We start from the raw sequence: 17,207 nt of genomic DNA, 5'->3' as shown, positions 1-17,207 counted from the left end.
TATATATATATATATATATATATATATATATATATATATAAAAGGAGTATATTAGATGAAGGGAAATTTTATAATGACGGCATCAATTGAATGACAACTTAAAGTTCTATTATAGTCCGTGATTATTATAATTTTATAGTAATAGACGACTTACGTTATTATTTATAATTAAAATCTAAAATTTAATTATATTACATAAATTGCTTTGAATATAATATTTTATATATATTAATTATAAGTCAATTAAGGAAATATAGTAAACAATTCAACGGAAAATATATTTAACTTTAAATTCAATATCAACCGATGGTAATACTTCTCTCATCTATTTAGGAAATGTAAATCTCATTGGTCATACAATATTTCTTTGTCCTTTATCTTATGTATGCACTACTTATTTTCACATATCATATTTTATAGTTAGCCTTTGTTGTCGTTCAATCCTGGATCCGTTACTATAGGATTACCTCACCGATGATTGAAATAAAAACTGAATCATTTTGCATTTACTTTGATCCACCGTCAAGCTTAAAGATTAATTCAGTTCACTATATGATTCAAACTCATTGAAGACACAATTATTCCTTTTTTCCAAATCACCCAAAACAAGCAAACAAAATAACAAGAAACTTTTGACGTTATTTTTTGTTAATATATAATAAACTTTCAAATTGACGTGAATGTTGTAAAACACAACTAGTAAGGAAACTTTAAATATCATGTCAATACTTTTGCCCAAACAAAACTTAAGAAAAGACATTCAAAGAATAAATGTTGTGACTTCTGAGTGTTGCAAGGATTGAAATGCTCTACCTTTAATAACTTTGTTCATATATCTCTCCTAGTCCATCATTCTTTCTTATTTAAATAAATTTTTATTTATTTATTTTAATTATTATTTTTTTCTTAAATACACTAAAGTTACTAAAGTTAAAAAATCCATTTTCATGTTGCAACCACCCAAATACAAAAGTAAATTATCTTCTGCCGCACTCTTAATAGCCAAATTAATTTTGGAGGAAGCCTGTTGAGCATAGATCTCCAAATATACAGTGAAATTTTAAGAGGCATCGTTTATTTCAAATTATATCCCTAAAGGGAGACACATTTATGCTTGGATCACCTTTTAACTTTTGGCTTATAGATTTGACTGAATATTGACATCCGTGAGCATGACTCGATAGCCACCTGTACATAATCCCACACCCATAAAATCAACATGAAGGCACGTACTAATCTTGTTTGATGTACATATATAATAGGATTAAATAAGTTTTCATTCTTACGGAATTTTCAAATTTCGTTTTTAATTTCTATAAAAAAATCATATTTTTTAATTATTATAAAATTATTAATCTCTGTAGAATTTCAATATATCTTTGAATATTTTTTTTACACACATTTATAATACCATGAAAAGTTATTTTACAAAATTGAGCTCCAAATTTTATTTTTAAATTCATATTTTCAGTATATATATCTTAATCATGTAATATTTAAAAAATTGTATTTAATTAATTCCAGTTTAAAAAATTTAAAATTTTTGTGAATAAGTTTTTAATAATGTTATGAATATTATTGCAAAAATCACTCAAAAATTTAAAAGTTGAAAAATATTTCAGTCCAAAAGGGAGAAAAACAACTTATAAAATAATTTTATAAGACTAAATTTTTATTTTTATTTTATAAAAAATAAATACAAAATTTTAAAATTTTATAAGTACTATAAACTTATTTAACTTTATATAACATCCATGCTAAAGCACACTATCTTTTTCTTGCTTGTTTTTATAATTAAATACAATTTTAATTTATCTATATTATGTTATTCAAGGTTTTTATTTTCTCATTTTTAAATTTAAACTTTAATTTTTTAAATATCTGACTTTTTTTCAATACATGCTTTTAGGACTAAATTTTGATAGAGTTAATAGGTTAATTGTCTTTGAATTGATGAATATGAATCAACTTCGTCTCTAAATATTTTGAAATAGTTAAATTATTTCTTAATTTGTTTTACAAATATCAAACAAGTTGTTATGTCAAATTCAAATTTTAGACACACTAACTTCAAATGTTAAACATTGATGTATTGATATATGTCACTACTAACTTAAAATGTTAAACATTGATGTATTGATATATGTCACTTCCGACAAAAAAAAAGGAATTGATACAATAATAAAATTTAACGTCATAAGAAAAAAAAACTCATATCCACATTAAAAAAGTGCAGAATTTAATAGAATAATTAATCTTTTCTATTTTCTCTCTCATTAGTTAACCTAAGTATAAGCTCCAACAACATCAAATCCTGAATTAAAAATACTCAAATATTCCAGTGAGAAAAAAAAATCTGAAAATTAAGTTGATGAAGTTATTTCATGAAAGGGTTGTGGTAGGGCCGGTATGTTACAGGTACAGATACAGAGTCACAAGTACCATAAATTCCATGGCATTGCTTAGTATTACAATGCTACCATTCTCATAATTCCCACCTTTCTCCTTCTCCTTCTCCTTCCCACAAGTAGTATCACTACAAGACGCACAAACAAAAGCTACAACTACAAAGCTCCAAACTCGTTGCATTGCTTAGTATTTTCTTTTACGTTTTTAACTGCCATTGCCACTCTAATATACTGATATTTTTTATTTTTGTTAACTATATTATATTTTACATCAAAATTCTGGATCTAAGTCATATAGGCAACATGTCAAATTCTATGGTATTATAAAAATTATATGGTACTATAAAAAAAGAATATGTATTGGTATGGTGAATATTTTGATAAATAATCTTTTTTTTTTATTTGTATATATGTGGATATTACTATAATATTTATTAAAGTTAACTAAATGAAGAGTTTTTCTATATATCAATTCAATTTTGATATTGGTAATTAAATAAAATATTTTCATAATTAAAATAAAAACACTAACAAATTAAGTCACGTTCTTCAAAATTATCTATCAACTTTAATCAAATTATCAAAACAAATCCACATAATAGTTATATTTAATAAACATCCAATTTCAAATAAAAATAGTTTGGAATAATTTTTGTCAATTCTTAACTACTATGTTAGAAGTCAAACTAATTTTTGAGACTACGTGATTCATAAATTAATATAAGTTAAAATCTTTTTGATTTTTCACTCTCTCAATTTCTTCCTATTACTATAATTTTGTATAATTTTGTATGTATATTTTGTACACATTTTTAGAATACGTAAAATAAATTAAACATTAATTGACTTTATACACACACGCAAAAGTCAAAAAATTTCTCTCCCATCTCTTTCTATCTATCTGCTTTTCTCACTCATGTCTCTTTATTTATGTATCTTCTCTGTATCTCTTCCACTCTTTCTCTCTCTACCATTTCCCTATCTATTTATCCATATTTATATTATCTCCTACTTTCATCTATCTCTCTGGTATAATGTTTATATATCATAAAAAATATATATAATAAATTTTACAGATATGTTATTTATCGAACATAGTACACTACGAAAAGTCTATTATATCCTATACTATTGTATTAAATTAAACCAACCTCGAGTGTTAAACGGTCCATAATACAGGGGGCGGTTTAGTCAATACAGATTCCCATCAAAGTGTTTGACATGATGCAGATTGCCTGAGATGAGGGGGACGTCTTATGACGAAATTATCCCTAATCTGATTTTCCTCCTGGACAGACTCCGGGCAACAATTAAAGTTTCTCCCCAAATACAGAAAGGGTAATATAGTCAACAAAACGGCACGCGCAACAATCCTCACCACAAATACCGAAAAAGTTTTGGATTTTCCATAGGACCCATACCATCATAGTGATTTCGTGAGTACATTTTCAAAAGCGTTCGCATCGAGTGGCTCCCGCAAAACGATGAGGTCATTTTCGGAAATATATATCCCACCCCACACCCAACGTAACGTGGCATCTTGAGCCGAGACCTCGAACAAAAACCCGGTTCAGACCTCAACACGTAACGCATTCAGCTACTATTACAGTTCTCGCTATTCGCCGCGTAAGATTTACACGTGTCAGTTAATTACACCGTCATTGCAATTTCGTCCCCGTTGCCTTTAAATAATCCATGCTTTTTGAACAGCTCCTTATCCTCTCCTCGATCACTGCACGAAAGCCATAACTTCACGCAACAAAATAAGTCCACCTTCAGTCGCCGGAGACTAACTCGCCAGGAAGGAAAACATGGAACCTCCGGCGATTTCCGATGACTTTTGGATCAATTTAATTTTGTTGCGTCTCTTGTTTGGAAACTCTAATAATCTCTAATAGTAATTTCTAGCGGTAGAAACCCTAAGCTAAAGTGACTTTACTTGGCAGAGTTTTCAAGTTATTCTATGTTTAGTTTCACAAGGCAGAAGCAAATTATTACTTCAATATAATAAAGGAAAAGCCATAAAATATAGAAAAAGGAAATCAGCGAAACTTGCTCTGTTTTCAGCGTCTACAGTTTTGGCAGCAGAAATTCGACATATTCCTTTGCTTTTTGTGACTTTTCCTTTTTTTTAGTGCTGAGTTTTCTAACTTTCTTCATCCTCAAACTTTGAAAACAAATGCGGAGAATCGAGAAAAGGTGAATGCGTAGAACTTATCAAACTTAATTACTCCAATTAAAAGTTACGTGTTCTTCTGACTCCAATTAAAAGTTAATCTCGATATTCTGTAATGGAAGAGACAAACAATTGAGATCGTAAGAGAGACTCTGATTTGAACTTGTGATGCCTTTTACTATGAAAATTCAGCCGATCGATTTTCAGATAGATGCTGAGAGGACTCAAGTTGAACCGGTGAAGCCGATTGTTAAGTCACGGCTGAAGCAGCTCATCGAACGTCAATTCCCTGGTGTTCTGAGAATTTCCGCGTCGGAGAAGATCAGCGTTGGCGTGGACGCAAACGCAACAGCTGATTTTGAACCAAGCTCTGTGAGTTTGGCGAAAATGGTAACTAATTACATCGAGGAGAATCACGAGAAACAATCGGTTTCAGTTAAGTGTGGACGCAACCGCTGTAACTGCTTCAATAGAAACTGTGAAGATAGCTCCGACGATGAATTAGACACGCTTGGCGGTTTTGGTGGTTTCGGCGGTTCCAACTCAAACTATTCTCCTGAAATTCTCAAGGTATGTGGCGGTTATTTGAGTAACGGATTGTTTGGCGTTTAAAATAATTAAAGCGAAATCGTTTATCCTGAAACGCGTTAATTCGTTTCGGACAGGGTTTGGTAGCTTGTAAAAGTGTGGGTGAGAGGAATCTTCTAGCAGACACATCAAAGATAGTTGATAAGAATAAAACGTGCAAACGCAAAGACAGTGTTTGCAAAAATACCGTTACGGAAGCGTTGTTAGCTCTTGGTTACGATGCTTCCATTTGTAAATCTCGCTGGGAAAAATCTCCTTCATATCCCGCTGGTACTTAATTTCACTAAATTCAAAATTAAAACATCGATTGTTAATTTGTTAGACTTAGAAATTGTTAATTCATTTATGATATGGTTTTGAACAGGGGAATATGAATACATAGATGTGATAATAGGGAATGAACGGTTGATAATTGACATTGACTTCAAGTCAGAATTCGAGATCGCAAGATCAACAAAAGCTTACAAGACGATTCTCCAGAACCTTCCTTACATATTCGTTGGCACGTGCGACCGTTTAGAGAGAATCGTGGCAATTGTATCAGAGGCAGCGAAGCAGAGTTTGAAGAAGAAGGGAATGCACGTGCCGCCGTGGAGAAGAGTCGAATACGTCAAAGCGAAGTGGTTTTCAACTTACACGAGAATTACGCAAAGGATCAGAGAGGAAAGGCATAAACATCAGATTTTGAATTTGATGGAAAACTGTGTCTCGAGTTCCGGTGAAGAGGAGAAGACGGTGGCTGAATGGAAGCCGCCAGAGTTGAAACCCAAGGGTTCTTTGAATGGGGTTAAGGTCGTGACTGGTTTAACAGTCGTCTTTGATAATGATAAATAAACCATTGAATTTTTTACTGTTTCTATTTTCGGCTTATTTTTTTATATTTTAATTTCCCAATATGAGGATTAAAATTTTAAAAATCTTACGTGACTGTAACAGCTCTAATTCTATTCCCTTCTGTTTTTTTTTAAGTATGGGATGGAGTTTAACTAATATGAAATTAAATAAAGTTGAGATATAGTTTTTTGTAATATTGATGGATTTTTTAGCTTATTGTTTTTATGATTCTTAGCTTTGTGTGTGTGTGTTTTTTTTTTTACAATTCTTAGTTTCATTCTAATTATTAGGTATTACTACCTCCGTCTCAGTCTCAATTATTTTGAAGATTTTTTGGGTCTAATTTGTAAGAAAAATGTAATTATTATTAAAATAAATTATTATTTTATTTTATTTTTATCTTTTATTAATGAATGAATTTAATATCTTATTTTTTTATGAAAAGTATATTAATATTTAAATAATAATAATAAATAAATAAATTAGTTTTTAGATCAAGCTTTGGGTAGGGGTCGATGCGTTTGCACAAAAGAAAAAAGATAATAAGAACATACACGTTGATAACACATATTATAATAATGAAATTGAATTATGAGTTCCCATGGTTTATGTTCCAGTATTATATCATTCAATTAGAGAGCTGCAAAATGCATACATAGAGTAATATACTATTGATATTAATATTAATATTATTATTACTATAGTAAAAAATAAGTGATATTATTATGGCCTTACTTATAATTAAAAATAAATAATTTTACACTTATAAAAGAATTAAGTTAAATATAATTAACCTTTTTATAATCCAATTAATCTTCTTTTACAATTAATGTTCTTCTTTTACAATAAACATTATGCATTATTAAAAGTGTCTAAAATAAGAGTAAAAAGAAAAGTGTCTAGCAATATAGGTGCAAGAGGCTTTTTTATTATTATACCACTAAAAAAAATTAAATACCATAATACCACTCTTTTCAAATTATATACCAAAATATAGGTGCAAGAGGCTTTTTTATTATTATACCACTAAAACAAAAATTAAATACTATAATACCACTCTTTTCAAATTATATACCAAAGTACCATCCATTTTGAACTTTGTATTCCTTTCTCTTAGGAATCTATTCTTGTCCCTAAACTTTATCAGCTACTTTTTTTTTAGAGAAGGAAGGAAAATCGGTTTTCTCAATACTGATTTTCCAACTAAAAAATTTGTTTTTTATTTTTTATTTTATTTTTTAATTATTAAATTTATTTTATTATTTATAAAATTATTTTTATTAATGATATTATTTAATAGGCATATATATAGCGATTTCAGCGTAATCCTCTCCAATCATCCACTAATTGGGCTGGTTCGAATTTTTGGATAATAAGATGACGTCATTATATATATAGCAAAAAATTCCTATATATGTGCCTATTAAAAATTAAGTTGTACTTTGCATGCTGAATTTGTGCCGTAAAAAAAAACCAAGCAATACCTAATAAACGATTGTTCGTCGTCTGTTTTTGTTTTTCTTTTTTTTTTTTATTTTTTTTTAGATATTTTAGAGATTATTCATGATCTGATAGTGAAATTATCAAAATAATAAATGTGTATTTTTTTTATAAAAAAAATCAACATCTCGTAAATCTTAGTTATCAAGATTTAATATATAAATATATATATATATATATATACATAAAATACATGCTTGTATTCATAATTGTTTTCTTCACTAAAATATGATAGTATTGTTTTGAGCATGCGTGGTATTGATTAATTAATAAATTAATTCAAACAAGAAGATCACCACGTAAAGAGCTCGTTAATTGAGTAAGGCCCATAACCACCAATCCTCCAAGAACTAGTAAGTAAACTAAGATCTCCCTTAAAGCCCAATAAGCAACACTAAAATACAACACATACCCATCTAAGTTGTCCTTCACCAATCAAAACACAAGAAAGATGACAATCACGATGACGATCGTGATGAATTGAATAAAGATTATGATTCAATAATAGGAGATGAAGTTAGGAATCAAGCTTTGGACCTAAAATTCTTTCTTGAAGTAACATTACAATTCTCTATTAAAACCTCTCAAAAGTATGTTCGCTTCTTAGGAATGTTAAATGATTGATGTCGTAACTCTTTTCTCTTGCATGTTAAAGATTTAACAGCCGTTGGACCTTGCATGTGTTTGATTTAATTAGAAGTTTATGTTTATCTTGTTTTATGAAGCTTGAGGAATAAGTTGTTGTTTTGGCGGTTTTATACTTAATGACCTATGTATGTTTGAATTATTGTATAACATATTTGCCTCAATAAAATTTTCGTGGAATTGTATCTGGTTTTTGATGTTTTAAATACGTATGGGTTTCTATGCTTAGCACATCAACATGTTACTAATTGTTAGCTATTTTTTTTTTATTAAGCTATGTTATTAAGTTTTATAATCATTGGGTTTTAAGAGGTGATGTTTGCTAGCAGCGGGATCTTTAAAAAATTGAAGAGTATAATTAGAATGTTTGCAAAAGTTTGATTTATTTTGAGTTAGATTTGAATCACATCAAATATATAAATTAAGGTTTATGACTTTTATATTTTTATTTTTAGAATCATTTCAAAAGTTGTTAATATTTTTAGTATCGTAATATATTTAAGTGATTTTAAAAGAAATATTTATTACTTTTAAACATTTTTAAATTTTCAAATTTATCATTTTCGCATTCAAAATAAAACTTTCTTCAAGAACTACTTCTATAATTAGGCATTACATCCCCGCGTCCTTCAATAACATAAATTTAGATATACCCCTTCCCTAGTCACCCCTGCTTAATATTTATATTTAATGCATATATATCATAAAATTTTATAATTTTATCTCGTTTATTAATCTCTAATATTGTTTCTCCAAAAATGTCAAATTAAATTATCTCAAATTCTTAATTCCTAAATCTCCACCGTCTCTTGAATCGCACACTCTTTTACATTTGATCCACTCTTTCACATTTGATCCAATTGATTTTATTCAAATCTTCATTTTCACCCCATAAAAAATTATTTAAATGAAGGCTCAAATATCAAAATTATAAACATGTTGAAAAATACAAGAAATTAAGGTTTGAATTATGTTTATCCTTCTTAAAAATTATTTGAATTATAAATAATTTAAATTATATACAAAATAGAGTGAGAAGAGATACAAATATTTTTATTTTAGTTCACAATAAATAATTGCTACATTTAGTTTCCTCCTTATAGATATATTTTGTTTCAGTACATTAAAGACTTAAATCGTAAAAAAACTATTTTAATCTATGAATTATAGTCCAAATCCATATCCATCGGAAACATATTTTTCCCGTTCAAAGCTTTAATTTTGTCTTTGAATGGAGATGCCACTTATGGGTATTATATGAGATCTTCATAACCATCTTAACATTTATTGGAATTATATATATATATATATATATATATATATATATATATTAAATTATATATATATTAATACATATAAATTTTATTTTACTTGGAATTATATATATATTAAATTTATTTTGAATATTTATTAAAATTATACTTCTCAAATACTTAAAACTATAAGAAGCTTTGCACGAACTCTTCTTCAAAATTGCATTACAAAAATACACACTTGACAATTACGTGTCTAATTTAAATAAAACAGTACTGACGTGTTTCATCCGAAAACAACAACGAAAGCAAAACAAATTAAAATCTATACTATCTCTAGATTGATTCCTTAATAAATATTCATACCCTTCATCCATATAATCTTGTTAAAAGAAACCCAAAACAATCTCAAATGATTTGTATAGGAAAAAATACTTAACCTATTAGATTTTTTATCCCACGTTTAGATCTATATCCCATATTTATAATTTTGTCCATAAACTTCCTAAAATACCTTCTTGTTAATATTAAAAGTAAAAAAAAAAATTAAACAATTCACACATTTCTCTCTTTGGAAAAATCGAGAAAAAGTAATTTTTTTTATTTGAAATTCTTGAATTGAAAAATTAGTTTTGTGTAGATATTTTGTTAGTCCAAAAATTTAAGAAATTAAAATAAAATAAAATAAATCGATAGTTACTTTATACTTGAAAAATTAATTTTTTGGTTAACAAATAAACTTTTAGAAACTTTCATTTAATTGAAGATAACTGTCGAAAAATTTATTTTTCAAATTCTTGTCTATTTGGAATTCCGAAAATAAAAAAGTTGGTACACAAAAATTTTTCTTAACTTTTTTTGACCTACTAAAAGTTTTAAAAACAAAAAATTTGGTAGTAAATTTTTTTTCAGCTTTATTTTTGTCTACCAGAAGTTCCAAAAACAAATAATTTGACTGACAATTTTTTCTCAATATTTTAAATATTTTTATGCTTATCGAAAAATTTGATAGTAAAAAGATTTGATAGTAAAAACTTTATTTCAACTTTTTTTTTATCTACTAGAAATTTAAAAAAACGAAGAATTTGCTAGGCAAGATCTTTTTTCAACTTTTTTTTATGTACTTAAAATTTCAAAAACAAAAAATTTAATAGTAACAAATTTTTCTTGACATTTTTTGTGTCTACTGAAAATTTCTAAAACAAAAAATTTGACAATAAAAACAATTTTTAATTTTTGTTTATTTACCGAAAATTTTAAAAACAAAATATTTGATAAACAAAAACTTCTCTCAACTTTATTTTATCTATTGAAGATTTAAAAAGAAAAATAATTTGGTAAATATAAAATAGATCCAAAAATTTTCAATAAAAATAATAAATGTAAAATTAGGTTTTATAAAAATTGTGCGGTAAAAGTCAAAGTAAGGAATATTAAATCTAATTTTCTAAACTAAGGACGCGAGTTTTGGAAAAATGTAATAGAAGAAGATAGAAATCAAATCCATAATGTGGGTTGGAACAAAGAGTGCCCAACTTTCAATTTCAAAGTAGAACAACTTCAAAGAATGAAGGAGTGAAGAAGAAGGGTTGAGAAGAGATCTTGTTTTTCTTTTGGCAGAGAAGATTAGAGTTTCAATATTTCAAGGAATAAATTTGAGTTTCTTCTTTTTTTTTAGGATTTTATGTTTTTTTAATATAATAGTAGATGACGAAAGTTGATTAAAGAATCCTACAAGATTTTAATCTTTAATTTAATGATGATTAAGTCTAATAAAGATGATAAAGAACGGAAAGTACCATATTGATTTTTATATAGATTTTTTTTAATAAAAATGCCACGTATGCAGTTTTTTTTATTGGAAGTTGTTAAAAAGATAAATAGTGCGAATAAATGTAGTACAGAAAATCAATTCAAGAAAAAAAATTTAAACAAAATATATTTTTGTTTAACTTAAAATGACATTAAAATAAAACTATGTGGTTAATTTTTTTGTTGACAAAAATTTAGAATTGAGGGATAAAATCTCAGTTTAATTTACAATTTGTTTTAGAGTTTATCTAACCGTTACAAAGAAATTTACATGTAAAAACTAAAGGTTATATATAATTTTCTTCTATTAATAAATTACAAAAATGAAGTTCCTACGAAAGAAGAGTAACCCTGGATGGGCCAAGGCAGAGGTGGGTTTGCTATAAAAGGCAAAAAGATGGGTGGAGCTGCAAATTATAAAAAAAGAAACTCCCTTTGGGTAAAAACAAAATAAAAAGTGGTGGGGTATTTTATTTTAATTTAATAATTTAATTTAACTTAACCAGAATAAATCCAAACCCCTCTCGCGTTATGAGTCTGAACTCTCAAAACACTGAAGTGAGAAAGTGATGACTGAGTAGAAAAAAAGCAGAGCAACATCAACACACAAACCATTTAATTAACCAAACAAACCCCAAAACTCGCAAGACTTTAATTTCTCTTCTCCACTTCATGTAGAATATCATAAACCACTTACCAATTAACTCCTCGACTCGTTTTCCAAACTCACCCGAGTTCAAACCGAGTCATGTCGAATCACCCTTCCGAAACCCCCGCCGACGATTTCCTTGAGCAAATTCTCGGCCTCCCAAATTTCACTTCTACCGACGGAACCGACGCTTCTTCCTTAGCTGCTCCGATGATGCTGCAGCTCAACTCCGGCGACGCAGCTAACCACCTTGCTGCCGGAACAGGCTTTCATACACCGGTCTATCATTTGGGCCTGAGCTTGGACCAGGGGAAAGGAGGGTTCTTGAAGCCCGATGATGCTTCTGGGAGTGGCAAACGCTTCCGTGAGGATGTTGTTGATACCAGACCTAAGATGAATGTAACATAACCTTTTCATTTCTATTTATTTTTCTCTTCCTATCAACACAAAATTGCATTAACTAAATATTTTATAAAACTCATTTTGTTTATTTTTATTTATTTTGTGGGTTTGTCTGGTGGGAATGTATAAGTCAATTAACAGTGTTGTCGATTGCGGATCACGGAAAATAGTAGTTTGTTCAAATTCCGCTATACTATAGTGCCCCAATAGCGACTATTTGATAACATTTTGTACTAAATAGCATCAATGGCGATTTATTAAAATTCCACTATGCTAGAGCGGCTATTTGACAAGTTTACATAATGCTAATAAGTTAGACAACATTTAAGAGTTTAGTGAACTTTAGATTGTTTACAATTCAACTTAGAGATGAATGAAGTATATTTAGACTTTAGATATGAACATTTCAGAGTGTGAATTAAGCCATTTAGACCTTGGCTCAGTACTCAGGGTCATTTATTTATTTATTTATTTATTTTAATATCTTTAAATACACTGGATACTTATGTACTTGGTTTCAACTAATCTATAAAAAATGTTAATTTTTGCAAGATTCTTTATTAGCACTTACCTTCCGGACTTTGGGAGGACCTAGAGAAGTGTTGTTGGCCAAGGATAATTTTGTTTCTCTCTTAATGATATATAATGTTTTTGCAGACTTTTCATGGGCAACCCATGCCTACTACGGTTCCTACTGCTCCACATCCACCGGCAATGCGTCCTAGAGTGCGGGCAAGAAGAGGACAGGCGACCGATCCACACAGCATCGCTGAAAGGGTGGGCTTTGGGATCTTTTGAAAAATACGGAATTTCTGCTTGTTAATTAATAATAACGCTTTACATTTAATGATGATAAAATCACATTGCTAATTTCTGGATATGCTAATGTTTCTCAACTCTTCTTTTTTCCGTTCAATAACAGTTGCGCAGAGAAAGAATAGCTGAAAGAATCAGGGCTTTGCAAGAACTTGTTCCTAGTGTCAACAAGGTATGTGACTTCTCCTACATGTTATTTTTATAGCAATATATGTACTGTTTGCGCTAGTCTCTAAAACTTGTGCAATTAGGTAACAATGGACCTTTTCATGTTTACTCTGAAGTTAGAAAATATACCGAAAGTTTTGTACAGCTTATCATTTACCGCCGGAAACATACATAGTGCTGAAAATGGATCTTTGAGGGGTGTTTTGACTAATTTATCTTGTTTTAGGCATTGGTTATTTGGTGGAATCTTAGTAGATATTTACCATTGCATACTTGGTCAGAACATAACCATCTTAAGTTCTGCACTGACACTGGTCATGTCTGTTTCCACTTGAAGGATGATTTAATTCTAACTCATTGTGATTGAGTTTGGAAAATGGCATCTACATATAGACCCATTTAATACTCAAATCAATTTTAGATTGAGATTGTGTTCTTAAATGTAAGACCTCCAGATAGCTGTATCTCACATGTTTTCTGTTTGATGATTAATATTTGCTTGTTTATTACAATTAGTCTGGCAAACAATCCTATCAAAATGTTAAAAGAATAGGATAAAATCTGCATACTATGATTTGCCATACATGAAGTTTGAAGAGTTTTGAAGTATGAAATGATTCTTGTGGATTTCAAGATAGAGTTTTTATTTTTTTTATGAATTAGTTGTGGTCTTTTGTATTTCTCTCGGTCCTCTTCTGTATAATCTGTCCATTGTTTCTAATACTATGTGTATTTGTACTTTATTCAGACAGATCGAGCTGCCATGCTGGATGAAATCGTTGATTATGTCAAATTCTTAAGGCTTCAAGTGAAGGTTAATGCTTTTGTGATTTTCATGGATCACACATTTGATTTCGTTTGATCTCTATCCTTATTAGGCCTAAATTTATAATTAATGTTAGCTTCAATGGGATTTGTTGTTTATTCTGTTAAACCTGTTTGCTATGTGCCTTTTGACCTCTCACCCCTAGTAAGCATAATTTCGATAGGATTCAACTTGTAATTATGAGTCTGAGATGCCACTTTGGTATGGGACCCAATAGTCATTGGATTTTATTCCGAAAGATTGGTGAATATTTAAATACAATCAAATGATACCATTTTCATACTGTATTTTGATTGTTGCCACTTTAACTACCTAATAGCATCCAACTATCCTAGGGTCTTCAGTTGTGGACTCAAATGTCTTTCACCAATAGGATGTCTAATATTAAACATGTGAATATTAAAACCAATTTCTATTTTTCCACAAAAAGGTTAACAGTTTCAGTGATTTTTGGATCCGAATTTAAATTTGTCAGCAACATGAAACTATGAATGCTGAAGATTTCCAATGATTGTTAACTCATCAATCTTTCAGGTTTTGAGCATGAGTAGATTGGGTGGAGCTGGTGCAGTGGCGCCACTGGTAACTGACATACCATTATCGTCAGTCGAGGTAATCATTCTAACTGTGTAGTTGGAATCATTTTGTTTCTCTCTCCAATCAATTGATCAAATTTAGTATTGATCAGGAAGAAGGAAGTGATAGTGGAAGAAACCAACCAGCTTGGGAGAAGTGGTCTAATGATGGCACTGAAAAGCAAGTAGCTAAGCTCATGGAAGAAAATGTTGGGGCTGCCATGCAGTTCCTTCAATCGAAGGCACTCTGCATTATGCCCATCTCACTGGCATCAGCAATATACCAATCACAACCTTCAGACTCCTCCAGTATAGTAAAGCCTGAAACCACTCCTCCGTAGACATGCTTCCAGTAATTCATGGTGCACCATCTAGTGGTCCCATTGAGAGCTCACCTACTACTTATGGGACCCACAAGTTATTTGTCTGCTCCTAAGTTTTAGTCATTGATTTGCATTCAAATAGGATGCCATAGTCCTTTCTTTTTTGCCGTTTTTTCATCTTATGTCAATACAGGGTTCAGTGTCAATACCTATAAAATTCAAGTCTATCCTATCTTGTCTTTGGCAAATTTCTTGTAAAGGGAAAATAATTTGTCAAAGTTCATTTGATATGCTCTTCTTTTTTGTATCAAAAGGATGGAGGTTAGTGGAACATGATTAGATAGTGGAGTTTAGTTTTTGTAGTGGGTTGTGGGACCTTGTAAAAGGTTAGGGTGGTATCCATAATTTTATTATCAGTGATGTAACTCTAGAGGATTTGAAATGCGGAGGTGCAATGGATAATGGTTGCTTTAAGAATGGTGGTGTGGCAAGTCCAGCAGAAAATGATGGTGCTTTTTGTTTATTCAAAAAGTAAATTAGACTTCTTTTTATAATGGAAGGAGAGACGGAGTGAGAAGTAATGTGCTCTCCTAACAATTCATATCAATCAATAACCTAAAACCTAATTCCTAGGGACGAAAAATGTTCTCAAGGAGAGATGGAGTGATAAGTAATGTTCTCAACTCTTGTGTGCAATATAGATATGAACGAAAAGAGTATGTTTTTAATAAAAACTGTCAGAATTATGTGGCTTGTTTGCTGAATATTGGATTCGATTGGGGGAGTGATTTTTATTACTTGTTTCCATCTTGTGGTACCTTTGATATCAATTTATGTTTTATGATTTTTTTTGAAGCCAACTTAATGCATTTCATTAGCAATAATATCAACACTACAATATGCTAAATAATAATAAAGTATATAGTGACTAACCTAATTTGTGATGTCCGCAAGTACATTTGCTTCTCAACTTAATTGAAGAGTTTGTAATGTTGTTCTTACATTTGTCTATTACGGAACTAAGTTTTATATCTTTGCCATGTTGCTTAAGGGCATCAATAACAGTTTTAGAGTTTATCTTGAAAATAACATTTCGAATGCCAAATATCCTATAAACCAAATTAAACGCACATAATAGATAGACCTATGGCTTCACTTAACTTCACGTGTAAGACATGATTGAGCTATGCTATAAATGCTTTTACAAAATATCCATAATCATCCTGCAAATAAACACTCATACTTGTAGCACTTATGTTTTTGGTGAAAATCTGCATCAACATCGCGTTTCAAAAATCCTTGAGGTGTTTCCTTGAAATAATCCTTCACTATAATTGCGCTTTGTTGATGAATTTGTTTCCCTCAATCAAGGTTTCACACCACAACATAATAATTAGTCTATTTAAACTTTTTTCTGATTTTTTGTGCGATATTGGTTTCAAAATTTATTTTATAGTAATTATATTTCAATTTAATTTTTTTCTCGAGAGATGGTAAATATTATCATAATTAATTCATCAAATATATTTTTAAATAATTTTTTTGTAGACATATTTATGACAATATATAAAATTTATCTTCAAAAAATGAGTTCACAATTCGATTTCTATCTTCATATATATATATATATATAATTCACATTTAATTTATCCCAAATAAAAAATAAATCTAAATTTTTGTGGATAAACTATTTATAATATTTTAAACATATCTGAAATATAATATTTAATATAATAATATCGATATTTGTCAATTGAGTTATGTCGTACAGATAAAACTAAAAATTTATCAAATCAAAATAAATATTAAAAATAACACAAACGGTATTCTCAAGGACAACTAGGAATTTATATTAGGATGGGCCAATTTATAAATATATTATTTTTATAGTACAGTAGTGAGTAGTAATACATACGGTGTGTCTAATATAGTAAATTAGTCCAATGGTGGACTTTTGCTAATTTTATTAAAAAGTGAATTTATATTTTTTTAGTAATATAATATTTTATTAAAACTAAAGAGATTCACCTTTAGGTTAGAACCATATTAGACCATCTTGTAATATCTATTCTATATTTGTGTCGTAAAAATTTACTCCTGTCATAGTCTTGTATAAAACTGTCAATTTAACAAGCCCCATAATTATTAGCTCTAGCTTACATGTCGGAGGGGTAAAAAAATTTTATAATTTAAAAGACCACCGAAAAGAAAACCCCATAAAATTTTGTAGGC

General features: G+C 29.3%; 2 protein-coding genes across 2 annotated transcripts; both read left to right on the top strand.

The window, feature by feature from the left end:
- The first annotated feature begins 3,559 nt into the window (after nucleotides 1-3,559).
- On the top strand, nucleotides 3,560-6,200 carry LOC101488851 (uncharacterized). Its single transcript, XM_004495093.4, has 3 exons — nucleotides 3,560-5,154; nucleotides 5,250-5,442; nucleotides 5,537-6,200. The coding sequence occupies exons 1-3, from the start codon at nucleotides 4,753-4,755 to the stop codon at nucleotides 6,004-6,006; spliced, it is 1,065 nt and encodes a 354-aa protein (XP_004495150.1). The 5' UTR covers nucleotides 3,560-4,752; the 3' UTR covers nucleotides 6,007-6,200.
- A 5,544-nt stretch (nucleotides 6,201-11,744) lies between these two features.
- LOC101488285 (transcription factor UNE12-like) lies at nucleotides 11,745-15,792 on the top strand. The gene is made up of 6 exons (XM_004495091.4): nucleotides 11,745-12,264; nucleotides 12,925-13,044; nucleotides 13,190-13,255; nucleotides 14,000-14,065; nucleotides 14,612-14,689; nucleotides 14,766-15,792. The coding sequence occupies exons 1-6, from the start codon at nucleotides 11,965-11,967 to the stop codon at nucleotides 14,991-14,993; spliced, it is 858 nt and encodes a 285-aa protein (XP_004495148.1). The 5' UTR covers nucleotides 11,745-11,964; the 3' UTR covers nucleotides 14,994-15,792.
- The last annotated feature ends 1,415 nt before the right edge of the window (nucleotides 15,793-17,207 follow it).

The sequence above is a fragment of the Cicer arietinum genome, chromosome 4, assembly GCF_000331145.2.
Source record: "Cicer arietinum cultivar CDC Frontier isolate Library 1 chromosome 4, Cicar.CDCFrontier_v2.0, whole genome shotgun sequence".
NCBI lineage: Eukaryota > Viridiplantae > Streptophyta > Magnoliopsida > Fabales > Fabaceae > Cicer > Cicer arietinum.
Note: the sequence above shows the minus strand (reverse complement) of the source record. Positions and strands in the feature narration are given on the sequence as shown.

Coding starts and splice junctions, on each gene's coding strand:
- LOC101488285 (XM_004495091.4), top strand. CDS start 11,965: ATGTCGAATCACCCTTCCGAAACCCCCGCCGACGATTTCCTTGAGCAA. Junction 12,265..12,924: donor ATACCAGACCTAAGATGAAT/GTAACATAACCT, acceptor ATGTTTTTGCAG/ACTTTTCATGGGCAACCCAT. Junction 14,066..14,611: donor TCTTAAGGCTTCAAGTGAAG/GTTAATGCTTTT, acceptor TCAATCTTTCAG/GTTTTGAGCATGAGTAGATT.
- LOC101488851 (XM_004495093.4), top strand. CDS start 4,753: ATGCCTTTTACTATGAAAATTCAGCCGATCGATTTTCAGATAGATGCT. Junction 5,155..5,249: donor ATTCTCCTGAAATTCTCAAG/GTATGTGGCGGT, acceptor CGTTTCGGACAG/GGTTTGGTAGCTTGTAAAAG. Junction 5,443..5,536: donor ATCTCCTTCATATCCCGCTG/GTACTTAATTTC, acceptor GGTTTTGAACAG/GGGAATATGAATACATAGAT.